The sequence below is a fragment of the Leucoraja erinacea genome, chromosome 25 (assembly GCF_028641065.1).
Source record: "Leucoraja erinacea ecotype New England chromosome 25, Leri_hhj_1, whole genome shotgun sequence".
Classification (NCBI taxonomy): Eukaryota; Metazoa; Chordata; class Chondrichthyes; order Rajiformes; family Rajidae; genus Leucoraja; species Leucoraja erinaceus.
This window is the reverse complement of record NC_073401.1, coordinates 33,038,156-33,065,586: the sequence shown is the minus strand read 5'-3', so window position 1 is coordinate 33,065,586 and position 27,431 is coordinate 33,038,156. Positions and strand designations below refer to the sequence as shown.

Here is a 27,431-nt window from a genome sequence, read left to right as displayed (position 1 = left end):
TTTATTGGCCAAGTATTCACATACAAGGAATTTGCCCTTGGTGCTCCACCCACAAGTAACAACATGACATAATGACAGTTACAAATGACTCAGAAAACACTAAACATTAATAATAATAAAACATTAATGATAAAACACCATTGAACACTATGAACTTCTATCGACTGTGTTTTATTGTTCTAATCACCAAGGGGTTTTTCACACTAGTATTGTGGTTCTTCTTCTTGCATATGGCGTATACAGCCTAAAGTTGTAAGACAACTTATTCTGTTTGATCTTCTGTTTGTGCACGCCGGGTTGATTGCATTCGTCGAAACTGGATGGACCACGTGAAGGTTGCAATCTCACACCCCAGTATTGTGGTTAATTAAGTCAAGAGTGTTTTATTGTCATATGTCACAAAATGGAACAATGAAATTCTTACTTACAGCAGCACATTAGATATGTCAACATTATACTCTATAAAACCCATACTAAAATTCAGTAATATCTCCTAGTTTCTCATCTATTCTGTATACACTAGGATCAGAAGCCAATTAACGTACAAACCCACAAGTCTTTGGGATGTGTGAGGAAACCGGAGCACCTAGAGGAAACACATGCAGTCACAGGGAGAACGTGCAAACTCCACCTAGATAGCATCCAAGGTCAGGATTGAACCTGGGTCTCCTGGCTCTGGCAGCTGTGCCATTCTTTATTAAGGAAGTGATAGCTTAGAAAATGCACCTATTTTCTATGTTTCTATGACAGCTGGATTGAGCAAAGTAACATGATTTTGAAAGGAAACTATTTGATGGAGGTATGCTCTGCATAAGTCTGGGTTATGTCCACAACTCTTCACAATTTCTTACAGTTGATACGCATAAGGCTTTCTATGATGCATCTGTAAAAGTTGGTGAGGGTTGGGGACATGCTGAATTTACAAAGCCTTTTAAGGAAAGAGGCGTTGGTGTGCTTTTTGGGCCATTGCTTCGATGTTGCTGGTCCAGGACACATTACTGGTGATATTTATTCCTGAGAACTTGAGTATCATTTTGTCATTTAAAAGACACTTGGATAGTACTGGGGTATGAAAAGTATTGAGGGATACGAGTAAGTCACCATGAATCCAGTGCATCTTAATCTTCTGGTTCAGCCTACCATGAGGGACTGTCTGAAAAGTCTTACTAAAATCCGTGTGTACAATATCCACCGCCCTACCTTCAGCAATCTCTTTCGTCACTGAGATAGACCGGGGTGGGAGGAGATAGAGAGCAGAATATCATTCTCAGCAACCCGAAACATCACCTATTCCTTTTCTCCAGAAATGCTGTCTGACCCACTGGGTTCCTCCAGCTTTTTGTGTCTATCTTCTATTGTAGCTCAACAATTCCATTGACAAAGTCTAATATCCTCAATGGGGTAGAGGTGAATCAGATAGCTTATGGGAGGAATATTCAGAAGCCAGATAACAGAGAGGATGAAGCAGTTCCTGAGTCTGGTGGTGCGCACTTTCAAGCTTCTGTTGGACGGGAACAGGGAGGAATGGCCGAAAAGGCAAATGTCTTTTATCCATCTCGTCATAGTTATAGAGTGATTCAGCGTGGAAACAGGGCATTCGGCCCAACTTGCCCACACCGGCCAACATGTCTCAGTTGCACTAGTCCCACCTGCCTGCGCTTGGTCCATATCCCTCCAAATCTGTCCTATCTATGCATCTGTCTAACTGCTTCTTAAACGTTGGGATAGTCCCAGCCTCAACTACCTCCTCTGGCAGCTCATTCCATACACCCACCTTTTTTTTTTTATCCCTCAGATTCCTATTAAATCTTTTCCCCTTCACCTTGAACCTATGTCCTCTGGTCCTCCTTTCCCCTACTCTGGGCAAGAGACTCTGTACATCAGTTTGAGTTCCAAAATATTTTCTTTATATTTAGAGAACCTTTTGCATTCCTGATACTTAAAAAAATATCATTGGCACAGCAGCAATGCACTGCTTTAAGTGAAGATGAATCACTTATCTGTGCCTTGTAATATGACATATTATCAAAAGGCATTCCGATTCTAAGCTACACAAAGATTAGCAGAAACTGCAGAAATTTTCATTATCGAACATTTTATTGAACAAAAAGAAACCAATAGCTATGTAAATGTTTTGTTTAGAAAAGGTCAAATAATGCTCTTTAAAAGAAATCTAAGAAAGACTGAACAAATTGCTAATTTTGGGGGAGATAAGGAATAATCTGTGCAGTAATGTCAATAAAGTTGACTGGAACATTTTACTTACAAAATTAAAGGAAAAATCATCCCTCCTTTCGAAGAAGTTATAATAATTTTCATACTTTTAAATAAAAACCATACATACACACAAAGAGCAATGTGTTTAAACCACATGTTTTATAGTTTTGTCAAAACCTCATTTTGTGTAGTTGTACTATTTTAGATTATATACATAATGGCTATAATTTCCTGACAATTAATTACAGAACAAGCAACTTTAATAGCGTTAATTAAACCTCACCAAGGTCATACACCACCTGTTATGCACTGTGGCATGGTGAGTGCACAGAAGAAAAACTATGCAGTACAAAAACCATACAAAGAATCAGACCAAATGCTTTTTTTTTTTAAATTCTCCAGGAATCAAGCAATGGCTACAAGCAGCTGAAAGTTAATTTTGCTAATTCATGCTTCACAATTTTTTCCCTGGAATTGGTTCTCCTCACATTGGGATTATTTTCAACATAGAAAGGGTAGATGGTCAGAACTCCCTCCAGGGTGGAACTGTCAAACACTAGATAGAGGTCACAGCTAAATGCTGAGAGGGGGAAAGTTTATGGAGATGTGCAGAGCAGGTAGTGGAACACACTACCAGGAGTGGTGGTGGAGGCAGATACGATAGTTGCATTTAAGAGGCTTTTAGACAGGCACATGGAAGTGCAAGGAATGGAGGGTTGCGGATCAGTTGAGATCAGTTTTTAAACTTGGTATCATGTTCGGCATAAACATTGTGGGCTAATTATGCAGATGTTTAATTTGCATCTGGCATGCACATTATAAATAAGTTGAACGAACAATTAAATGTAAATATAAAAGCACACGTGAAAAACTATTACCAAAAATAGTTTATTGCACATTTTTCTCCAGCAATATTCTGCACAAGGTTTCTTAACATGCTTACAGTTCTTTCATATTGTACAAGATAGTCTGTTGTAAGTAGTTCTCCAGAGTAAAGGCAGACCAAAAACAAACAAAAATATGAAGCTGAAATTAAACTGAGACTGAGAAAGGAAAAAGTTGTTGTAGTGCACAAATATTGATTATGGTTAAAGCGGATCGAGTTAGTCTTTTACATTACTACAATTCAGCAGCTTCTATGTTGCTGATTTGAAGGCGGCATCTCTAAGCTTATTTGGCAGTTGTATATACATGCCTTGGCTTCATAAAGCATTAAGTATTGTTACGTATAAACAATTTGGTGAGAAAAAACTAACCCAAGGTGGGGGGGGGGGTGTGTAATTTTTCTTTCTCCTATCAAGGTTGCCAGGTTATGAAACGTGTCAATGAGGTAATAACTTGCAATGTTCGCAGATAGTTGTAGTTTAAAGCTCCAACCTGCAAATAATTCCACCTTGGAAGCTTGTGTAACATTTCCATTTTACTCGGTCCAATTGCCAACAGGGGACATTGTGTGTCGTCAGCTCCGTTCAATTTGAATCCAAACCTTTATCCACCCACCTTATCAAACCCAGAGTGCTAATGTTTTTGAGAGATCTGGTTCTCTAACAGTGTTACAAAGAAACGTTTATAATGGGCCGTTTGGACGAGGCCGTGTATTAGTGTGCGTGCGTGCTCACAGTAGCAAAAAGCAAACACATTCAAAAGAGACTTTTCTGCCGGGGGTAGGGCATATTTATATTATATTATTTTGGCTTGCCTTGCTCAACAAACGTGGAGATTAAAAGATGCAATGCACGTTTCTTTTTTAAACTCTACTTTCTTCATGGGGGAAATAAAAGATTCAGTAACATTCAGACAAAAGTGTACAAACTTAATTTATATCCTTGGTTACACTTTGACTTATTCAGTACCGATATAATGCTGCCCAAGTCTTAAACTTAAATACACCACCAACTTCCAAATTAAATTGACAACTTTCAGAACTCCAACAAAAGTTACAACCAGCTACAGTGAAGGTAATTGTAATAAATTAGAATCAATAATTTTTAAACCTTTTAAACCCTTCTTGAAGGCAGACAACTCACCTCAAGCTCATTACCCACACCCTGAAGCAAGGATTGGGATGCTTCAGTGAGGAATTGCTCCCATCTTAGTCTTTACCATTTCACGGCCAATGGACATGCCTCCATAAAGCTAATCCTCCACATCGCTTGTTCTCCCCATCCCTTCGTAAAGGCCCCTGCAGTCAAATTAAAACCGCACATGGCGTGCATTTAAGTTACAGGTGGCACTTTAACTTGTAAAAGGATGGTGTGAAGGGGTCACCTTAACTACTTTTCCCTTGGGTGGCAAGAAAATCAGATTGTAAATGGATCACGAGGAGGTTCGGAAAACATTCATACTCATCGGCATTGCGGAGGGTGTTGATGACTGCTACAGTACAGCGGCCGTTCTCTATTGGGCTTTCCCGTTCAGGTGCTGAGTATTTGCACTATTGTCAAGGTTGACCTCTGTACTGTTACTGCACTGCTCTGCTGCTGCAATGGGGCCATCCACAGCAAGTTCCATCAACTGCCCCTCGATCTGCGTCCATGATGACATAGACTGGTGCACGGTTACCGTGTGCTCCTCCATCTGCCGCTGCAAACAGTCCATCTCTTGCCTTTGGGTGGGAGCAGAAAAAGATCATACATGCAATCCTTTCCCCATAGTACAGGAAACAGTCTCACTGCTTAACCCTCATAAAACATTTAATGTCTCGAAGGGGCAAATGGCCTACTCCTGCACCTATTTTTCTATGTTTCCATGCATCACACAACCTGCACGCGGTGAATTATGTCAGCTATAATACGGTCACATTTCAGAGATTGTAATCGAAAATCATTAACACTTAACAGAAGGTAGACAAAAATGCAGGAGAAACTCAGCGGGCGAGGCAGCATCTACGGAGCGAAGGAATAGGTGACGTTTCGGGTCGAGACGACCTGAAACGTCACCTATTCCTTCGCTCCATAGATGCTCCTCACCCGTTGAGTTTCTCCAGCATATTAGTCTACCTTCGATTTTTCCAGCATCTGCAGTTCTTTCTTAAACACTTAACAGAATCTATTCAAAACACAAGGAGGTAAATCTCTAATCTCTGTTAAACATCTTATTGTTCATTCTCTCACAGTTGAATTCATTGCATTTGTAACAGACAAACACATCATATTATTCTTCCCCAATCTGACACCTGTTATTGCTTGGGATTAGATGATTATAGTATCATTTGTTCATTCTCCAATAAAAGTGGTTTTATTCTCCCTGCCTAAAATAAATGGGATGTCCTGACATATTGGATACCGAGGATTGAACAGACTCTGGGGCAATAACCAACTTGATCTCCCTGTGACCCAGCACTTCAACTCCCCCTCCCATTCAGAATCCGACCCGAAACGTCGCCCATTCCTTCACTCCAGACGCTGCCTCACCCACTGAGTTTCTCCAGCATTTTGGTCTACCTTCGATTTTTCCAGCATCTGCAGTTCTTTCTTAAACATTGAACAGACTCTAGTCACAATAGATTGTCCATGATACAGTCACAAAGGCAGGGTGCCTAAAACAGGCGAGATGTAATGTGTAGCGTGCCTCAAAAAAGAACAGATTGGAACCACGCTGCGCCCCATCTTTGGTCTAATAACCAATGTGTGAAATCTAAAACTGAGGGCCACATAGTCTCCGAGAGCATGGAAACAGGTCCTTCGTGCCTGCGCGACCATCATGCCCCAGCTACACTAGTCCCACCTACCCACATTTGTCCTATATCCCTCTAAACCTTTCCTATCCGTGTACATGTCGAAATGTTGCTTAAACGTTGCGATGGTACTTGCCTCAACAACCTCCTCCAGCAGCTCATTCCATGCACCCAATACCCTTTGTATAAAAAGGTTACGCCTCAGGTTCCCACTATATCTCCTTGGGGGAAGAGAGGTGGGGAGATCGCGCAGAACCAGCTGCGTAAGTGGGTCTTACCTGAGCTGCTTTAAACAGCTGTGTAGGTTGTTGAGAGGTTCTTTGCTCACAGCAGTCGGTGGCTTGAGTAATTCCTCAAGGATGGAGGCCGGCACTGGACAATCGGGGATCTTCACCGGCGTTACCGGATTTGATGAAACAGCATCTCCTTTCAGCTCTATTCGCTGTTCAAAATAAAGTTTATTTATTCAGTATTACATTGCACGCCAACAAGCCTTTACTCAAAAAAAGACACTAAGTGCTGGAGTAACTCAGCGGGTCAGGCAGCATCAGCATCTCTGTAGAACATGGATAGGTGACGTTTCACAGAGTGCTGGAGTAACTCAGCGGGTCAGACAGCATCTCTGTAGAACATGGATAGGTGACGTTTCGGGTTGCGACCCTTCTGTGTATATCTCTAAACTAAACAATCTGGTGAATATTAACTGCCTTCCTCTGCAAAACCTCTTATTACACAGACAACGGCCAAGATCACATCGTGTGCGGCACGGTGGCGTAGCAATAGAGCTACTCCCTTACAGCGCCAGAGACTCGGGTTTGATCCTGACTATGGGCGCTGGTCTGTATGGAGTGTGTACGTTCTCCCCGTGACCTGCTTCCTCCCACACTCCAAAGACGTACAGATTTGTAGGTTAACTGGCTTGGTGTAAATGTGAAATTGTCTCTAGTGTGTGTAGGGTAGTGTTAGTGTGCGGGGATCGCAGGTCGGTGCGGACTCAGTGGGCCTGTTTCCACACTGTATCTCCAAAATTAAAACACCTAAAACGAAACCTGTGCACATAACACATCTAATCAAACATCTGAGCGAGGAGGTGTTTGGGGCACAGATTAAGAACCTGTCCCACACGCGATTTTTTTCGGCGACTTGGGGGCACCCGTCATAGTCACAGCAGGTCCCCGAAAAATTTCAAAATGTTGAAAATCCAGCGGTTGACCAGAAAAAGGTACGACTCTTTGGGCGACTACTCACGGCCATACAGGCGTCCGTGACTTTGAAATTTTTTATGACGACCTGCTGAGACTATGACGGGTGTCGGCAAGTCGCTGAAAATAATCGCGTAAGTAGGATAGGCCTTTTACTGTCGAATGGAAAACGTTTTATTTTGCCGTGTAATTGCCCACTGACCTTGCGTGTTTTTCTCTGCTTGAGGTCCACCTTTAGCTGCTGGTTTTGCTGCAGTAATGTCTTCATGCTGTTTCTTAGTTCCGTCACCTTGGTTTGGAGCATGAACTTGTCCTTGCGAGTTGTGGCAAGTTCCTCCTGCAGATCCTCCAAATTCGTTTTAATGCCCTTAAGAATGCACAGGAAGAAAGGTCTTTAGTTGCAGTATATATTTCAATTACTTGCAAGCAAAAAAAAATATGCTGAAAATTAGTTGAGAGCATAGTTTAATAATGCTGCCAACAAAATTGTTAGTAATTCTAACGATTACTAAAAGTAAAAAAAGAAAATAAACAATTAAGTGTACTAGCTGTCCCTGGGTAAGAATTGGATCTGTCTTTCCTGACGTCCAGAAAGTCTTAGACACAAAAAGGTGGAGCAACTCAGCAGGTCAGGCAGCATTTCCGTAGAACACGGATAGGCGATGTATTGGGTACGGACCCTTCTTCAGACCCAACCTCATATCCATGTTCTCCAGAGATGCTGCCTGATCTGCTGTGTTCCCTAGCACTTTGCATCTTTTTTGATAGCCAGCATCTGCAGTTCCTTGTTTCAACCAAGCCAAACAACTGGATATGGTAACATTTCTCCACAGGACTGTAATGAAAAGCATCAAACGACTGATCACAAATCACAAAGTGGGGAGAGGAGAAGGTAGCTCTGCATGAATTAACATGGTTACATGATCTTGCACCAACATCCAGCTTGCCTCACACTGGAGCCCGTCAAATGCAGTACTGAAGGCCATTCCATTATGCTGAATTTTCCCCAAATTAAATTGTTATTTTTTATTTCTAAATTTAAAAAAAAATTGAATGTTTCAGGGGAAATGCGTTTCAAAAGCTAAACATCTCAGTCTGTTCAGCAAGTAGCATTGAATTGAAAAGCCAAGGAAATATGCGTGTCCGTAGCAACAGCTCCCACCTGCAAAGCTTCCTGGAGGCCTTCCAACTCTTTCTGACTCCGCTGCTCGGTCATTGATAGCTGCTGCTTTAAGGCTCGGAAGTCACGTTCCTTCTGTTCAACTTCCCATTTCAAGTCCTCCACCTGTAAAGAACACATTTTCTTTTTCAGTGATCTCAATAATCCACCCACTGCCCTAAATGACCTCCCACAGCCGCCATATGATCTCCACAGCAAATGGGACAGATGGCCACAGGTACCAATGCCATGCAGCGCTCGATTAAATCTGTCATTAAGATTAAGACCTTCAATAAATTCAGTGCCACAACATTAGTGATGGCAATAAAATGCAACACGTTGGCCAACTACTGTACTTCAATAAGGCTTCAGCATTTTTGTAATTTGTGGTTGTTCCGTGGATTTTCAAGACTTTCCAAAAGCTGGATTGTGATCTAGAAAAGATTTTGTAATTTTTTTCTAGAACGACATCCTGAATTCTAGAACATGCCAAGTACACCGTTCTGAGCAGGTGGAAGAATGATGATTTTAGATTGATTGCAGAGGTAAAAAGGTAAACAAAATGAGAGGTTCACCAGTACCCTGGAGAACTTGGAGTTTGTGGGAGAGAGCGCCAAGTTGATTGGTTTCATCAATTCAAATCCTCAGATAGGAATTATTACAACGTCTGGAAAGAGAGTGGCACAATTATGCAAATGGTAGAGCTGCTGCCTCACAGACCTCGCCAGAGACCTGGGTTTGATCCTGACGTTGGGTGCTGTGTGTGTGGAGTTTGCACGTTTTCTCTGTGACTGCGTGGATTTCCTCCGGGTGCTTGAGTTTTCTCCCACATCCCAAAGTCATCCGTGTTTGTAGGTTAATTGTCCTTTAAATGTTTCCTCGGGTGTGGGGAGTGGATGAGAAAGTGGGATAACATAGAACTAGTGTGAACAGGTGATCGACGGTCAGCGTGGACTTGGTCGGCCGAAGGACCCATTTCCATGCTGTATCTTTCAATCAGGTGGCCGATTCAGAAGCCCAGGCCGCTGAGGATGTTTTTCCGTTCGACGTCGGGGTTCCATCATTCCATGCGAGAGGGCTTGAACATCGGGCCGCCCACAGTGGCTGCTGCGGGGGCTCGGGAGGCCACGACCACGGGTGAACATCGATGAACATCAGCAAGGAGATTGACTGGACTTTGGTTCCTTCCCTCAGTGGGGAACTTTGGTGCTGCTGTGGGGATGTTTGTGTTGTGGACTATTGTATTCTGTGTTTATTTTAATTTTTTTATTCGTATGGCTGTATGGGAAATAGCATTTCGTTGTCTCTGACTTGAAGACAATGACAATAAATTGAATCAAAATCAAAAATCAAATCAATCAAATACATACAGCAACGTAGCACTCCCTCAGATTATTTGCTGGAAAATTGTGGTCACACTCTCTAAAGAAACTACTGAATGAATGAAAATTAAATCCAATCGGGAAACACCTGAAAACGCACGTGACTGAAGACAACATTGCGTACATCATGACTTCAAATTTAACAAGGGTTGAGTGCCATGTTGAAACCAATTTAACATCTAAGATGGCACAAAGACAGTGTATATATACACCATAGTCCATGGAACTGATGCGCAACAATGTTGAGCACTACATTCTTCACTCTGTATCTGGTGTAACAATAACAAATCTAAACCTACGTTTCAGGCTCAGGGAACGTTTTACCTCCTGGTTTATAGTGACGGGTTTGTCGAGCTGCTCATCCAGCTGACGCTGCAGTATTTTCAGCTGAGAATGAGCTGCAGCCAATTCCTCCTGGAAACGTGCTACCTCCTGAGAATGTTCCTTATCCTGGCCTCTGCAACGGAGCACAAGGGAACTGGGTTAGGTTAATGCTGAGGTATCACAGCAAGGGACGAGAGAGCATTGAAAAATCACATCACTAGGAGGAACAAGGTACCCAGCTGCACAGCTGGAACTGATGACACCGCAAAGCTGCACAATCTATTGTGCTAAACATCTGTGAATCTGCTCAACAAATGAAATTGCTGTGGATTCTGTCGCCATTATACATTGGATATATATAGGAAATATTCATTTTCCACAATTAAATGCAGAAAATTGAGGGAGTGCAGCATAGGTTTACAAGGTTAATTCCCGGGATGGCGGGACTGTCATATGCTGAGAGAATGGAGCAGCTGGGCTTGTACACTCTTGAGTTTGGAAGGATGAGAGGGAATCTCATTGAAATATATAAGGGCTTGGACACGCTAGAGGCAGGAAACATGTTCCCGATGTTGGGGGAGTCCAGAACCAGGGGCGACAAGAATAAGGAGCAAGCCATTTAGAACGGAGACGAGGAAACAATTTTTCTCACAGAGAGTGGCGAGTCTGTGGAATTCTCTGCCTCAGAGGGCGGTGGAGGCAGGTTCTCTGGATGCTTTCAAGAGAGAGCTAGATAGGGCTCTTAAAAATAGCAGAGTCAGGGGATATGGGGAGAAGGCAGGAACAGGGTACTGATTGGGGTTGATCAGCCATGATCACAATGAAGGGCCAAATGGCCTACTCCTGCACCTATTGTCTAGTGTCTAAAATAGTCTCAAAAAGTAGCAAGAACTAGGAAAATAAATAGTTGAAAAATTATTCTTTCTCCTTCGAGAAATTATCTTAGGACAGAAGACCATTCAGCCCATTGCATCCAATATTGGCTCTACAGTAGCAATCCAACCAATCTCACCCCCTCGCCCTCTCCCCTTAGCCTCGCACATGCTATCCTTTCCGATTATTAAACAAATCCTGTTTAATTACGACAATTGAATCTGACAGTCATAATATTCCTGCCAGCAGAGCAGAGGCCATGTCTTACAAAGTTGTGGGCTCTAAGGGCCTGTCCCACTTACACGATTTTGTCAGCGACTGCTGGCACCCATCATAGTTGCAGCAGGTCATGGAAAAATTTAACGTTAAAAATCCTGCGGCGACCAGAAAAAGGTACGACTCTTTGGGCGACTACTCACGACCATACAGGCGTCACGCCTCAAATATCCGCTATGCCTCATTCCAGCCTATCTCTACCCTTCCCATCCCAATTCTAGCCCCCTATTTTTTTCCTCATCTCACCCGACCCTCTTATTTCTATGCACTGCCCATCTTCCCCTCTGCATCTCACTCACAATTCAAGGCTATGGGCCAAACGTGGGCAAATGAGACTAGCTTAGATGAGGCATCTTGGTTGACACAGGCGAGTTGGGTCAAAAGGCATGTTTCTGGACTGTATGACTATATGCTCCAAATCAGTGTGATAAATGGCTGTAATTTTCATTCAATTCCAGTCTGCAAACTCTATAATAAGAGAAGCTTCCCTCTGCACCTCCCTCTGCAATTGGACACTGGATTTCCTCACCAACAGACCGCAGTCTGTTAGGGTCAACAACCTCACCTCCTCCACTATAACACTGAACACCGGCATGCCACAGGGCTGTGTGCTCAGCCCTCTCCTCTACTCCCTCTTCACCCGTGACTGCATCCCTAAGTATGGCTCCAACACCATCATTAAATTTGCCGACTTCACCACGGTGGTAGGGCTGATCAGTGACAACGACTAGTCAGCCTACAGGGAGGAGGTCCAGCACCTGGCAGCCTGGTGTGCCAACAATAACCTCGTCCTCAACTCCAAGAAGACAAAGGAAATTATTGTTGTCTTCAGGAAGAACAGAGGGGGCAGACATACCCCCATCCATATAAACAGGACTGAGGTGGAGCGCGTCTCCAACTACAAATTCTTCGGGGTACACATCTCGGAGGATCTGTCCTGGTCCCTCAATACCACCAAGCTGATCAAAAAGCGCCTTTACTTCCTGAGGAGCCTCAAGAAAGCTCACCTGTCCCCCCAGATCCTGACCAACTTTTACCGCTGTACCATCGAAAGCATCCTGACCACCTGCTTCACGGTATGGTACAGCAGTTGCACCGTAGCGGACAGGAAGGTACTACAACGGGTGGTGAAAACCGCTCAGCACATCATCGGTGCCCCGCTCCCTGCCATGGATGCCCTCCACTGAAAATGGTGTCTGAGACGGGCCAGGAAGATCATCAAGGACCCCTCTCACCCCAACCATAGACTGTTTGCCCTCCTCCCATCAGGGAGGCGGTACAGGAGCCTCAGGTCTCGAACTAGCAGGATGAGGAACAGCTTTTTCAACAACACACTTACATTGCTGAACTCGGACTCCCGTCGCTAGATATCTTTGGTCTCTCCATCCACATTGTTAACCAGTACTCTTCTTACTCTAATGTATGCTTGTTCTGTATTTTGTTTTAAATTCCTATCTTGCACTATGACCAGACGCTAAACTGCATTTCGTTGTACCTATACTTGTATCTGTGCAATGACAATAAAGTTGAATTGAATTGAAGCTGAGAGGCACAAGGAAGTACAGATGTTGGAATCTTGAGTGCCAAGGATTTGAAACCTTGCCTTTGAAATGCTCTCCAGAGTCGCTGCCTGACCCGCTGAGTTACTCCGGCAGTTTGTGTTCCACTACGGAAAAAGCTCAGCTGCAGACACCAGAGAGAACTTTGCCTGGTGTTGCCAGAGGGATGAGAAATGAAACCAAACTGGCAAAGACAGACAATGTCACGTTCCCCTGCAGACAGTGAGAGAAGGGTGGGTGTTGCAAGGAGAAACAGCTGGAGCACATCAAATGGGGATTTGGATGAGTAACTCAGCAGCTCAGGTCATGGTGGGTGTGGCGGTTTGGGATGTGGCGAGGATGTTTCCACTAATGGAAGGGTCTAGGACTGGAGGTCAGTTTCAGAATTCAGACATTCTTTTAGGAAGGAGACAAGGATAAATTTATTTGATCTGCGGATGGTGAATCTGTGGAATTATTTGCCATAGAAGGCTGTGGAGGCTGTCAGTTGATATTTTTAAGGCAGATACATAGATTCTTGATTGATTAGTATCAAGAGGTTATGGGGAGAAGGCAGGAGAATGGGGTTAGGATGGAGATAGATCAGCCATAATTGAGTGGCAGAGTAGACTTGATGGGCCGAATGGCCCAATTCTATTCCTATCACTAATGGCCTTATGATTTGAACTCCAGTTCCAATGTGCACAGCGTTTATAACAACTGCAATTACAGCTGCGCTCCTGACTTACTGGAGTTTGTCAGCTTCTGCCTGCAGTGCTTCTACCTGCCGTTCTTTAGCTTGCAGCTCCCTCTTCACCTCATTGAGCTCAAGGGCAGCTGCTCTATAGTGGCGCCGATTATGCCCAGCCTCAGCCTTGCTTGCAGACACCTAGAAACAATTCAAACAGGAAGATACATGCAGTAAATGAAGTGTTTAAGAAGGAACATGCAGATGTTGGAACAATCGAAGGTAGACAAAAATGCTGGAGAAACTCAGCGGGTGGGGCAACATCTATGGAGCGAAGGAATGGGTGACGTTTCGGGTCGAGACCCGTAAGGGTCACCCATTCCTTCGCTCCATAGAAGCTGCCTCAACCGCTGAGTTTCTCCAGCATTTTTGTCTACCTTCGACTAATTAGATTTGGTAATGGAGACACAATGAACTGCAGATGCTGGAATCTTGAGCAAAATACAAAGTGCTGAAGTAACTTAGCAGATCAGGGAGCATCTCATTCTTTCGCTCCATAGATGCTGCGTCACCTGCTAAGTTTCTCCAGCATTTTTGTCTACATGCAGTAAATGAAGCAGCATTTACAGTTTGTTTACAGAAATGAAAATACTTTCCTCTCATGATTTCCATTTCATACTTCACTATTTATTTTAACTTGGTAAACCCTTCACACAGTTTAAACAAGTGTAGACAGCTCCACATCCTTTAGACTTTAGAGATGCAGCATAGAAACAGAGCCCTTTGGCCTACTGAGTCTGTGCTGACCAGTGATCACCCCTTACACTAGCTACCCAAAACGTTACTTATTCCTTCGCTCCATAGATGCTGCCTCATCCGCTGAGTTTCTCCAGCAATTTTGTCTACCTTTGGTATAATGTTAATCACTTTACTTTTATTCACAGACTACGCTATAAAATGGATGAAGCAATTTATTTTGCAGTGTACAGGTACCTGGTGTTTTACGCATGTTTGATTTATTCTTTTTGGAAACATTTTGCTTGTTGCTTTAATATCAAAGCTACACTTGTGTGCTGGTATTTTTCGTACAACATCCTTAAATTTACTGCTGATAGCTTGGTCGTGTATGTGCTTCATTTACGTGTTTTTGAATTACGCACTGCTTTTCAAGCACATAACAGCCATGCGTAAAATGTGAGAGGCCAGTTACTAACTCACAAAATAGCCGTGATCACACATTGTGCAGCGTAGGTTTACAAGGTTCATTCCCGAGATGGCAGGACTGCCATATGCTGAGAGAATGGAGCGGCTGGGCTTGTATACTCTGGAGTTAAGAAGGATGAGAGGCGATCTTATTGAAACATATAAGACCATTAAGGGTTTGGACACGCTAGAGGCAGGAAACATGTTCCTGATGTTGGGAGGAGTTCAGAACCAGGGGTCACAGTTTAAGAATAAGGGGTAGGCCATTTAGAAAGGAGACGAGGAAACACTTTTTCACACAGAGAGTTGTGAGTCTGTGGAATTCTCTGCCTCGGAGGGCGGTGGAGGCCGGTTCTCTGGATACTTTCAAAAGAGAGCCAGATAGGCTTAAAGATAGCGGAGTCAGGGGATATGGGGAGAAGGCAGGAACGGGGTACAGATTGTGGATGATCAGCCATGATCACATTGAATGGCGGCGCTGGCCCGAAGGGCTGAACGGCCTACTCCTGCACCTATTGTCTTTAAATTCAGAAATAATTTTGAGACTTTTCCACGTTGTCGGGTTTTTTTCAGCCTGAATGTGGAGAGAGATGAACAGCCAGAGAATTGGACCACGACACCACTCCCAACAAACACTGTCGAAAAACTACTGAACCGCCACAAATGAGTAGTTAATTTCTGCCATCCTTGAAACGAAGGCTTGAAGTTGCCACTGACCTGTTGTTTTAGTTCATTAACTTTTTCTTTCTCCTTTTCCAGAGCAATCTGCAGAGCTTGTACCAGCTGCTTCATCTGCAGGTCCTCCTCCTCCTTTCGCTTAAGAACTGCTTGTACCTTTACTCCCAAACCCCCAGAAATAACGATCAATAACAAATAAGGTTAATAAATATTTTTTTCCACACTGGGTTACTATTCGAGCGCCTCCAACATTTCAATAAACTTCTTAGTTTGCTCTACAGCAGGGGTTCGGCAACCTATGGCCCCTGGGCCGAATGCGGCCCATAACCCAAAATCGTCCGGCCCGCAGACTTCCTTCATTTCCGCTACCTCCTGGGACGGAGACTGCAGCGCCCAGGCGCGGAGACGCAAGGAGGCCGCAATGGCACAGCCACCGAGTTCTGGCTGTATCGCATCCTGCGCAAAGCCGCCGGCACGGCCGCGCACCTGCTGTGTCTGGGCGTCACTGTCGGGATCAGGGGTGTCAATAGGCCAGGGACGAGCGAGTACGAGTATTTGAGCCACTGCCTTCAGGACAGAGCCCAGGCAATGGTCCGTAGGTACGCAGTGTTGGTGAGCGCCCGTAACTAGGGACGCCATGTTGGCGAGCGTCTGTAACTAGGGACGCCATGTTGGTGAGCGCCCGTAACTAGGGACGCCATGTTGGTGAGCGCCCGTAACTAGGGACGCCATGTTGGTGAGCGCCCGTAACTAGGGACGCCATGTTGGTGAGCGCCCGTAACTAGGGACGCCATGTTGGTGAGCGCCCGTAACTAGGGACGCCATGTTGGTGAGCGCCCGTAACTAGGGACGCCATGTTGGTGAGCGCCCGTAACTAGGGACGCCATGTTGGTGAGCGCCCGTAACTAGGGACGCCATGTTGGTGAGCGCCCGTAACTAGGGACGCCATGTTGGAGAGCGCCCGTAACTAGGGACGCCATGTTGGTGAGCGCCCGTAACTAGGGACGCCATGTTGGTGAGCGCCCGTAACTAGGGACGCCATGTTGGTGAGCGCCCGTAACTAGGGACACCATGTTGGTGAGCGCCCGTAACTAGGGACGCCATGTTGGTGAGCGCCCGTAACTAGGGACGCCATGTTGGTGAGCGCCCGTAACTAGGGACGCCATGTTGGAGAGCGCCCATAACTAGGGGCCAGTGTTCCGGGTGGCGTCCTCGAAGGGGCGGGATCTATGTGAACACGTGATTTGATGCCTGCCATCCATCGCGGGACCCATGTGTACACGTGATAGATGTGGCCTGCCAGCTGCTCACAGACATGTGTCCTCCCCGCTATGCAGAACAAGGTTGCCGACCCAACTCTACAGTATCAGAGCAGGAATAGAGGTAGAATGATTACTGAAAGGAGCTCTAGTTTAGATTAGTTTGGAGATACAGCATGGAATCAGACTCTTCAGCCCTGCAAGCCCATGTCGACTATTGATCACCCATTCACACTAGTTATATGTTATCCCATCTTCTCATCCACTCCCTACACATTTTGGGCAAATTGTACAGAGGCCAAATAACCTCCAAACCTGCACGTTTTTGAGTGTGGGAGGAAACCAAAGCACTCGGAGGACACCCTTGCGGTCACAAGGAGGACGTGCAAACTCCATACAGACAGCACCCGAGGTCAGGATCAAACACACGTCTTGGATGCTGTGTCACCGTGGCAACCTGTGTCACATTTATACCTGAAGGTTAAGCTGCACTAGATCTGCTTCTCTCTTGGACAGGGCAGTCTCCAAGATGTTGGTGTGTTCCTTCAGGGCAGAGTGGGACTGGTTCAGGCCGACCAGCTTCCCTCGCTCGTGTTCCAAGTCCAGGGTCAATTTCTTATTGGCTTCTTCCAGCCGTCTTACCCTTTTCCTGAAACCTCTCGACTCTTGAAGCTTTGTGGGAGGGAGAGAGAAGGAAAACCATCAGTGCATAAACAATTTGTAATAAAAACAAAATAAAGAGATTTATGTGCTGTGTATTTTATGCAGACCTGGAGGGGGGGGGGGGTCAGATTCCATTTCAAACTAACTTTCTTACGAATGCAAGAGTTTCAGTTAGAAAGTGTAACAATCTTGATACAGTAAAGGCACCTTGTATTTTATGCGGGGCTTACCTTCCCGAAATGCAGCTTATAATTCAAAAATGCATAAATACGCGATTACATTTGTTTCAAAAGTACAGTGCGTAAATTATGTTTTGATATTAATTAAATAAGAGCGTTATTTCTAAAAATGCATAAATCAAACACAGGTAAAATGCAAGGTGCCTGAATAAACCACATGAAATGGGATCACCAAGTTGAATCGAGGGTCAGGCAACCGCCATGTAAATGATTCAGTGTTTACCTCATCCTCTAGCTCCAGCACCTTCTCTCGGTAATCCTCCAGCTCCTGAGTGGTGACGGAGATGACCTCTTGCAGCTCCTTCTCCAGGATGCTCTTGCTGTGGTTCACCGCCTGCAGCTCCTGCAGCAAAGCCTGAACCTGCTCCTGTGAACAAAGAACAAGGTACGGGGTTGTTTCACAGCACGATTCAAGAAAGACTGCCAACCGACCGACCCCAGTAGGTAATATTACTGCAACACAATAGATTTGTTCCTCATAAATATGTTATAGAAAATCGGTTATAAAAACTGTCAAAAGAGGTTAAGAGCAAGGGAGTTTCAGGCTCGCAACGCAGTTATTTTCCCCCACGGTATTTTCCCAAAATATGGACAGGGAAGGTTTAGAGGGATAAGTGCCAAGTGCGGGCAAATGGGACATCTTGGTCGGCATGGACGATTTGGGCCGAAGGGCCTGTTTCCATACTTTATACATTACTGGTGGCACAGCTGGTAGTTTCTGCTGCACACCTCCAGAGACTCGGGATCAATCCTGACCTCGGGTACTGTCCAAATGGAGTTTGCACATTCTCCCTGTGACCACGTGGGTTTCCTCCAGGTGCTCTAGTTTCCTTCCACATCCCAAAGACGTGCGGATTTGTAGGTTAATTGGCCTCCAATTTATTCTAGTGTGTAGGGAATGGACAAGAAAGTGGGATAACATAGAACTAGTGTAAATGGGTGAACAATGGTCAGGCTGAACGGGCTGTTTCCATGCTGTATCTCCAAACTAAACTAGCAAAGCACAAGTGGCAGACACAAGGAACTGTAGCTGCTGTTATACAAAAAAAGGACACCAAGTGCTGGAGTGACTCAGTGGGTCCGCCAGAATCTCTGGAGAACATGGAAAGGTGACGTTTCGAGTCAGGACTGAAGAAGAGTCACTCGAAACGTCACCTATCTATGTTCTCCAGAGATGCTGCCTGATCTGCCGAGTTACTCCAGCACTCTGTATCACTTAAAAAAAAAAAGCATAATAGACAATAAGTAATGCATTTTGTTGTCTCTGTACTGTACACTGACAATGACAATTAAAGTTGAATCTGAATCCGATCTGAATCTGAATAGGTGCAGGAATAGGCCCTTCGAGCCAGCACCGCCATGGCTGATCATCCCCAATCAGTACCCCGTTCCTGCCTTCTCCCCAAATCCCCTGACTCCGCTATCTTTAAGAGCCCTATCTAGCCCTCTCTTGAAAGTATCCAGAGAACCAGCAGAGAATTCCACAAACTCACAACTCTCTGTGTGAAGAAGTGTTTCCTCGTCTCCGTTCTAAATGGTTTACCCCTTATTCTTAAACTGTGGCCCCTGCTTCTGGACTCTCCCCAACATCGGGGACATGTTTCCAGCCTCTTGCGTGGCCAAACCCTTAATAATCTTATCTGTTTCAATAAGACCCCCTCTCATCCTTCTACACTCCAGAGTGTACAAGCCCAGCCGCTCCATTCCCTCAGCAGATGACAGTACCGCCATCCCGGGAATTAGCCTTGTAAACCTACGCTGCACTCCCTCATTAGCAAGAATGTCCTTCCTCAAATTAGGGGACCAAAACTGCACACAATATTCCAGGTGTGGTCTAAAGATGACGTACTTGCAGGAAGTGATTGCCTCCATCCTCTACCACCTGATCTTTCAGCTTGCTGAGCTCGCCCTCGGCAGTCTCCTTCGCAGCCAGGGCTTCCTGTAGGCGGCGGCTCAGGATGCCCACGGCATTTTCATAAGCTTTATGCTTGGCTTTCATTTCCTTCTGTGCAGTGGTGAGATCAGTGCCCAGCTTTTTCATTCGGGTCTTCTGCTCAGAGATGCCTCTGGGAGAGAAAACACAAGTTAAATACATTCAGGAAAATGAAGCTCATCTTCTGAACCCAACAGTTCTTTATTTGTGGAAGAAAGAACTGCAGATGCTGGATAAAATCGAAGGTAGACACAAAATGCTGGAGTAATTCAGCGGGTGAGGCGGCATCTACGGAGGGAAGGAATGGGTGACGTTTCGGACGAAACATTACCCATTCCTTCTCTCCATAGATGCTGCCTCATCCAATGAGTTCTTTGTTTAACTCCCAAAGGGGATAAAAATAGGGGTAAGAGTTAGGTTCAGATTTATTATTGTCATATTAATATTATGCATGATATCCAAACAGATCAGATAATAATAATAATAAAAATAATAAATTGAATTTATATAGCGCTTTTCAGGGACTCAAAGTCGCTTTACAAAGCAAGGAAAAAAAACAAAAACAGAAACAAAAACAAAACAAACCAAAAAATGAGCAACAATTAATGCACAGATGAAAAGGGAGGGGGACGTGGGGCTAAGGATAGGCAGAGGTGAAGAGATGGGTCTTGAGGCGGGACTGGAAGATGGTGAGGGACACGGAATTGTGGATCAGTTGGGGGAGGGAGTTCCAGAGCCTGGGAGCTGCCCTGGAGAAGGCTCTGTCCCCAAAACTGCGGAGGTTGGATTTGTGGATGGAGAGGAGACCGGCTGATGTGGATCTGAGGGACCGTGAGGGTTGGTAGGGGGAGAGGAGGTCAGTGAGATATGGGGGGGCCAGATGGTGGAGGGCTTTGTGGGTGAGGATCAGGATTTTGTAGGTGATGGGAAGCCAGTGAAGTTGTTTGAGGACTGGAGTGATGTGGTGCCAGGATTTGGTGTGGGTGATGAGTCGGGCGGCTGCGTTCTGGACCAGTTGTAGTCGGTTGATGTAGGTGGAGCTGATGCCAAGGAGAAGTGAGTTGCAATAGTCCAGTCGGGAGGAGATGAAGGCGTGGATGAGTCTTTCAGCAGCGGGGGGTGTGAGAGAGGGTCTGAGTTTGGCGATGTTGCGGAGGTGAAAGAAGGATGTTTTAATGACATGGCGGATGTGAGGCTCAAGGGAGAGGGTGGAATCAAAGATCACGCCAAGGTTGCGGGCCTGGGGAGATGGGGAGACAGGGAGACAGTGGTGCCGTCGATGGTGAGAGTGGGGTTATTGATTTTGCTGAGTGTGGATTTGGAGCCTATGAGGAGGATTATGGTTTTGCCACAAAGAATGGTGAGTGTGTGGAATGAGCTGCCAGAGGCAACAAATGAAGGGGAGTCCAGAACCAGGGGCCACAGTTTAAGAATAAGGGGTAAGCCATTTAGAACGGAGACGAGGAAACACTGCCTCAGAGGGCGGTGGAAGCCGGTTCTCTGGATACTTTCAAAAGAGAGCTTGATAGGGCTCTTAAAGATGGCAGAGTCAGGGGATACGGGGAGAAGACAGGAACGGGGTACTGATTGGGGATGATCAGCCATGATCACATTGAATGGCGATGCTGGCTCAAACGGCTGAATGCCCTACTCCTACACCAATTGTCCTTTGTACCATAACTACATTTAACAGGTATTTTGACAGGTATATGGATAGGAAAGGTTTAGGGGGATATGGGCCAAATGGGACTAGGTTAGATGGGACATATTGGTTGACATGGGTGAGTTGGGCTGTGTGACTACGACTCCCAACTCTCATTATGCAAGTAAAACTAGACATGGGAGTTAGTAGGAAGTCTAAAATCAAAAAGTGCCAAATTTGCCATTGCTGCCCAAATGTTAATTTGTCAATATATTTGTGCCATTAAATATTTTAAAAAAATATTTTAAACAATCTTTGGTAGACAAAAATAGCAGAGAAACTCAGCAGGTGAGGCAGCATCTATGGAGCGAAGGAATAGGTCATCAGCATTTTTGTCTACCTTCGATTTTTCCAGCATCTGCAGTTCTTTCTTAAACTTTTAAACAATCTTTCCTCACTTTTTAGTTTCTTCCTGCATCTGCTCCACTTGTTTCTGGAGCACTTCATTCTCTTGAGAGAGTGACACCAGCTGGTTCCTGTCAAACTGCAAGGCCTGTTGGAAAGTAAAGCAGGACAGACAGGTTTGATTGTTGGTAAAAGCACTGACGTTAAAGGTCAGTTTATTGATCTCCTGGTCGTTAAACACTTTCATTCTCCTTCCCATTCCCACACACACCTTCTGTCCTTGGTCTCCTCCATTGTCTGAGTGAGGCTAAACACAAATTTCAGGAACATCTCATATTTTTTTGGGGCAGTTTACAGCCCAGTGGCAGGGACGGAAAACCCGGGGGGGCCAGAGGGGACAAGTCCCCTCCATGTTTTGAGAGGTGGGGGACATCCCCCCCCCCCCCAAGTTTTTGTCATCCGGATTTTAATCAATCTCCGCTTTCCGCGAGACAGTGAAGGTGGGACTGATTGGACGAGAGACGCTGGTCAGCAGGCAATGGGGGCGGGACATGATGATTCAGCGCGATGATTGGAGGAGGGAGACGTGGCAAAGACCTGCGCCTCATCCGCAGCCAGGATCGATCCCGGCCGGGTCTCCGGCGCTGTCCCGTCCCCACCCCCACGGGTGGCCAGAGAGGTCGGGGGTCTCCACCCCCACGGGTGGCCAGAGAGGTCGGGGGTCTCCGGCGCTGTCCCGTCCCCACCCGAGTGGCCCACCCCCACGGGTGGCCAGAGAGGTCGGGGGTCTCCGGCACTGTCCCGTCCCCACCCGAGTGCCCCACCCCCACGGGTGGCCAGAGAGGTCGGGGGTCTCCGGCGCTGTCCCGTCCCCACCCGAGTGCCCCACCCCCACGGGTGGCCAGAGAGGTCGGGGGTCTCCGGCGCTGTCCCGTCCCCACCCGAGTGCCCCACCCCCACGGGTGGCCAGACAGGTCGGGGGTCAGACGCGAGCTGTACCCCCAGGCCCACAGCCAGCGCAGAGAAGCAGCGCTAAACCCAGCTCAACTCTGCCTAGATTAACCCTGCCCCGACTTGCAGGAAATATGGCCAGCGCAGAGAAGCAGCGCTGGTGTCCCGTCAGTCCAGTCAGGGCTTGTAGCTTAACCCGGTGAGACAGGCAGAGTTGAGCTGCATTTAGCGCTGGATTGAGCCTCCGAAGCCTCGTGTGTGTGTGTGTGTGTGTGTGCGCGCGCGCGTGTGTGTGTGTGTGTGTGCGTGTGCGCATGCGCGCCCGGCCGCCAAACAAATTGTGTGTCCCCCCCCCGTCCCCTCCATGTTTCGACTCTCTCTCTCTTTTTTTTTTTGAAGGTCTCGAGCCAAAACGTCACCCATTCCTTCATTGCCTGTCCTGCTGAGTTACTCCGGCTTTTTGTGTATCTTCATTTTAATGATAAACATGTTAAAGCAGCAGCTCCCAACCTTTTCACCAACGGCTGAAAATTGATCGGACATTTGGAATCTGTTCCATGTTGTATCTCTAAAACAAACTTCCTCAAACTCCCGGTTGCCAGCCTTTTTAATTCCCATTCCCGCACTCACCTTTCTGTCCTGGGCCTCCCCCATTGCCAGAGGGAGGTTACACGCAAATTGGAGGAACGGTACTTCATACTTTGCTTGGGCAGTTTACACCCCAGCGATATGAACTTTGGATTCTCTAATTTTAAGTAACCTCTACTAACACTCCCCTCCCTCTCCGACTCCCCCCCCCCCCCCCCCCCCCCCTCCACCCTAGTCGTTTACCCAGTTCACAGTAATGTATCCCTCAGGAGATCACACCTTGCCTGAGGTTATCTGCTGCCGGCTCTGATTTGTAATGGTCTTTTAGTTTGGAGATACAGCACCCATTTGGCCCACTGAGTCCACGCCGACCAGCGATCCCTGTACACTAGCACTATCCTACACAGTAGGAACAATTTACAATTTTTACCGAAACCAATTAATCTACAAACCTGTACGTCTTGAGACATTTTCACACCTCCAGTTCTCTCTCCTCCTCCTCCCCTGCCTACCACTTTCAGTCTGAAAAAGGATCCCGACTTGAAGCGTCACCTATTCATGTTCTCCAGAGATGCTGCCTGAACAGCTGAGTTACTCCAGCACTGTGTGTCCACCTTTGAGATGGACAGGTGACTCTTTACCTGTAGCTCAGTGTTGAGCTCGTCACGTTCTTCCTGAGCCGACTGAAGCTGGCTCTCCAGGTCAGTCATTTGTTGGTGGACACGAGAGATCTCCTTTTGCAATCGCACATGTTCGTTCAGTGCGGATCTTTTGTCCGTCTGCAGCGCGACAACTTCTTGCTTCAGCTCCTTCACCGCCACCTCCAGCTTCTTCTTCGCCGATTTCAACTCGTTGATTAGCTGGTCCTTCGAATTTGCATCACGCCGATATGCCTCCACCATTACCTGAAGGAAAACGTACCTTTAGCCCAAACAGATCGTTGTTCTGGCCCCTCGGATTAGAGGAAGCGGTGTACATTGGGAGACAGGCAGCACTACATCCTACAAATTGCAACAACATTTACCTTCTGTTGGACAAGCTGTTCCTTCAGTTTCTGCGTCTGTTTCTTAAAGCTGGCGTTCTCTTGTTGCATATTTTCCACCTGTAAAGAGTAAATGAATTGCAGATCAAATGTGCAGCAGAAAATACTAATGTGACAATAATCCAGATTTTAAAAATAAATGCTAAAATGCATTCACAGCGACTTGGTTGTCTCCAACACAAAATCGCACACAATCACCGAGTAAAAATGTAGACATGCGTGTGAATATGCAATGCTTAGAAAAATATGGTACTAATGTGGGCAAATAGGATTGGTGCAGATGACCAAAAAAGGCCAGCATGGATGAGCTGGGCCGAAGGGCCTGGTTCTGTGCTGTATGATTATGACAAAAAAAGCCCACTCAAAAGTCCTAGGAGCAGAATTGGGCCATTCAGCCCATCGAGTCTACTCTGCTGTTCACTCATGGCTGACCCATCTATCGCTCTCAACCCCATTCTCCTGCGTTCTCCCCCTAACCTTTGACACCCTTACTAATCAAACTCTAATAAAGAGTTTCCCTCTTCCAGGGTCAATTGTTCCAGACCTCCCATCCAACACTTTCAGTCATGGTTCTGAACCACGTTTGTCGAGACCCGACTAGAATACATACAGACAAGCTCTTGGATACCCGAAGAGCTACTTTCATCGGTGCTTTGGTGCATATTCTTATACGGCCTCACCCCCAAACTTACTGCAACCTCCATTCTAATGCTGGACTCTCATTTGAAGTGTTCAATGAAAAATAAATCATTGTAGGACAGGCAAATTTATCTACTATCTTCATATAATCTAGGGCGAAAAATATCACCTGAAAGTCCATTAAATAGAGGAAGGGACGACTTGTTATAAATTACTTCTCAAAAGATAAGCTTGATAAAATCTTTCTGAAATTGTACAAACGTGGTTATCACAGAGCCGCTAAATCTCGATTACCTGCCCAGTCTTGATGGCAATTTCTTGACGCAGTTGCTCGAGTATTTCAGACACCATCTCCGTTCCCTCCTCAAGCCTTTTGGCTCCTTCCTCCAGAGCTCCTTGATCCATCTTCCCGGTTTGCAAGGCCGCTTCCAGGACAATTTTCTCATTTTGCAAGAACTGGATGGCATCATCTTTGGCATTTGTTTCTGTCTGAATCTCCGCTAGGCAGGTCTCCAGCTCTTCGTAACGCGCCTGCAACCCGTTCAAGGATTGGTCCTTGACGTGAAAGGCCTCTTGGGTGTCAGTAAGCTGTCTCAGAAGATCCATTTGCTCCTGTTGCAGGCTTTCTAGTTGGAGCTCTCGTTGATGCAAAGTCAACTTAACCTGAAGGGGGGGGGGGGAGACATATTTAAAATATATCAAAAAGTCAAGTGTTTAAGAAAGAACTGCCGATGCTGAAAAAAAAAAGAAAAAAGAAAAAAAGGTAGATAAAAAATGCTGGAGAAACTCAGCAGGTGAGGCAGCATCTATGGAGCAAAGGAATAGGTGACGTTTCGGGTTGAGACCCTTCTTCAGAGAAACGTCATCTATTCCTTCACTCCATAGATGCTGGCTCACCCGCTGAGTTTCTCCAGCATTTTTGTGTACCTTCAAAAGTCAGAAATGTTTTATTGGCATATGTACCAAAACGGAACAATTAATTTCTTATTTGCAGCTGCTCAATAGGCATGTGACAAAATAATAAATGCAACAATTTTAATAAATCACCAAATGAGCACATCCGTCTAGCAACAGTTAAACAACCAAAGTATTAATCCCTACATTTAGTCTGACAATCCCAACATTTTACTAATTAAATTTAAATTTAGTTAACAATCTAGAACTTGAACTAATCATTTGTGCTGATAAACAAATGACTGTATTGTTGTAACAACCCATCAGGTTCTCCAATGTCCATCAATGAAAACAATCTGTATCGTTACCCAGCCAGAGTTATCTTTGTGGTCATCTCTCAAACGGCCTCCGAAATGCCCGTGCAAGCCACTCCGTCGTATTATAACGGGCGCGGTGAAACATGAGGAATAAAAACCAGATGGAATATTCCAGCCCATTCAACCGTACAGAGTCCATCTCACAGATATTCGAGGAATGCTGTCCACATTGGGAGAACAGGGCACCAGGCTAATCAAGCAATGGTGGCCCCCCCCATTTATTTATTTATCTATCCATTTATTTATCTATCTATTTATTTATTTAGAACAGAATAAAAGAATAAAATGTGAAGCAGCAAACAAAAAACAAAGCAAGTATATTTATAAAGTGTCATAAACAATATCTATAAATAAATGAAATCATATGTGTCCGAAAGGAGCAGAAGAAGCCAAAGCTTATTAATTCCCACCCCTTATTCAACTGCTTAGAATTATCTTATACAAATTTAGCAGCGATAAACACCTATTTCCATATGTACACCAAATTATTTACATTTATACACTAATCCAATACTTACAAAGCCATACAAAAGAGAAAAATGGAAACACACCTGATAGTCAACACCTTTAGTCAAGTCTGAAGAAGGGTCTCAACCCAGAACGTCGCCTATTCCTTCTCTCTAGAGATGCTGCCTGACCTGCTGAGTGACTCCAGAATTTTGTGTCTACCTCTATCATTAATCCTGGGTAGGTCCCGTGCCGTTGATAAGGTACACATACCGGGGGCAACCCCATGCTAGGAAGAGTTTACCTAACATTATTATGGCAATGGCTTCACGCTATGGACTGCCCTGTTCCTAGGCATCCATCAATGATCATCATCTCAGGGGCAATGATGGATGGACAATAATGCCAACCATGCCGTGATCCCAAAATGAATTTTTAAAACGTTCAAATTTTCCACTCATTTCATATTGCCAAGCCACTCTCTGCCACTAAAATGTTTCGCGACACTTCAATGGGTAAAATTTTAAAATTGGTCACATGTCTGTCTATTTCCCCAGTCTCTGAGACCTTCTAAGGTCTGCTCCTATTTACCTCAACACATTTCTGAATTTTGGTCCCCAACTTGAATCATCCTGTCTTTCAATTGCCCCATCACAGAAAGCTGCAAATGGTCCCTAATATTGACCCCAACACCACTGTATACACCTCTCTACCGCAACAAAAATCATTCACCTTGTTTTCTGTCTCTTAGTTAATTTGTTTTATCCAGGAGTCTCAGTTGTTTTAAGCCTGGAAGGTATAAATTTTCAAGTAAATATATTATAAGGCACTTTGCCAAATATCCTGTGAAAGTCTGTGTAAACATTATCCTTGCCTTTGTTTGTTCAACAAACACACTTTTCTCCAAAAGGAAGTAACCACTTTAACGCACGAGTGTCTCCTTACCTCCTCGAGCTCTCGTTCCAACGCAGAGGCAGAATTGGCCATTTTTTGAAGATGCTCACGCTCTTCCTCAAACTCTTCAAGTTTCCTTGACAGATCATCTTCCACCATTACTTTTGCATCTTGGATCTGATGAAAAGCCTTCTCTTGGTCCAGCATGTCAACCTATTGGGGGACATACTGTACTTAAACAC

The 27,431-nt window shown here is 45.4% G+C and overlaps 1 protein-coding gene across 3 annotated transcripts in view; it reads right to left on the bottom strand.

Moving 5' to 3' along the window:
- Nucleotides 1-3,091: 3,091 nt before the first annotated feature.
- golga3 (golgin A3) overlaps nucleotides 3,092-27,431 on the bottom strand; it is a 55,358-nt gene continuing 31,018 nt past the window's right edge. For all 3 annotated transcript variants that reach the window (XM_055655525.1, XM_055655526.1, XM_055655527.1), the window contains exons 10-24: nucleotides 27,241-27,402; nucleotides 24,872-25,240; nucleotides 23,921-23,998; nucleotides 23,538-23,801; nucleotides 21,411-21,505; nucleotides 19,227-19,443; nucleotides 17,601-17,744; nucleotides 16,950-17,147; nucleotides 15,256-15,372; nucleotides 13,397-13,536; nucleotides 9,961-10,093; nucleotides 8,258-8,380; nucleotides 7,298-7,462; nucleotides 6,172-6,335; nucleotides 3,092-4,822 (exon numbers count right to left, since the gene is read on the bottom strand). In XM_055655525.1, coding sequence (XP_055511500.1) covers nucleotides 4,615-4,822; nucleotides 6,172-6,335; nucleotides 7,298-7,462; nucleotides 8,258-8,380; nucleotides 9,961-10,093; nucleotides 13,397-13,536; nucleotides 15,256-15,372; nucleotides 16,950-17,147; nucleotides 17,601-17,744; nucleotides 19,227-19,443; nucleotides 21,411-21,505; nucleotides 23,538-23,801; nucleotides 23,921-23,998; nucleotides 24,872-25,240; nucleotides 27,241-27,402 — 2,577 coding nt within the window. In that variant the 3' untranslated portion in view covers nucleotides 3,092-4,614. The remainder of the gene's footprint in view (nucleotides 4,823-6,171; nucleotides 6,336-7,297; nucleotides 7,463-8,257; nucleotides 8,381-9,960; nucleotides 10,094-13,396; nucleotides 13,537-15,255; nucleotides 15,373-16,949; nucleotides 17,148-17,600; nucleotides 17,745-19,226; nucleotides 19,444-21,410; nucleotides 21,506-23,537; nucleotides 23,802-23,920; nucleotides 23,999-24,871; nucleotides 25,241-27,240; nucleotides 27,403-27,431) is intronic.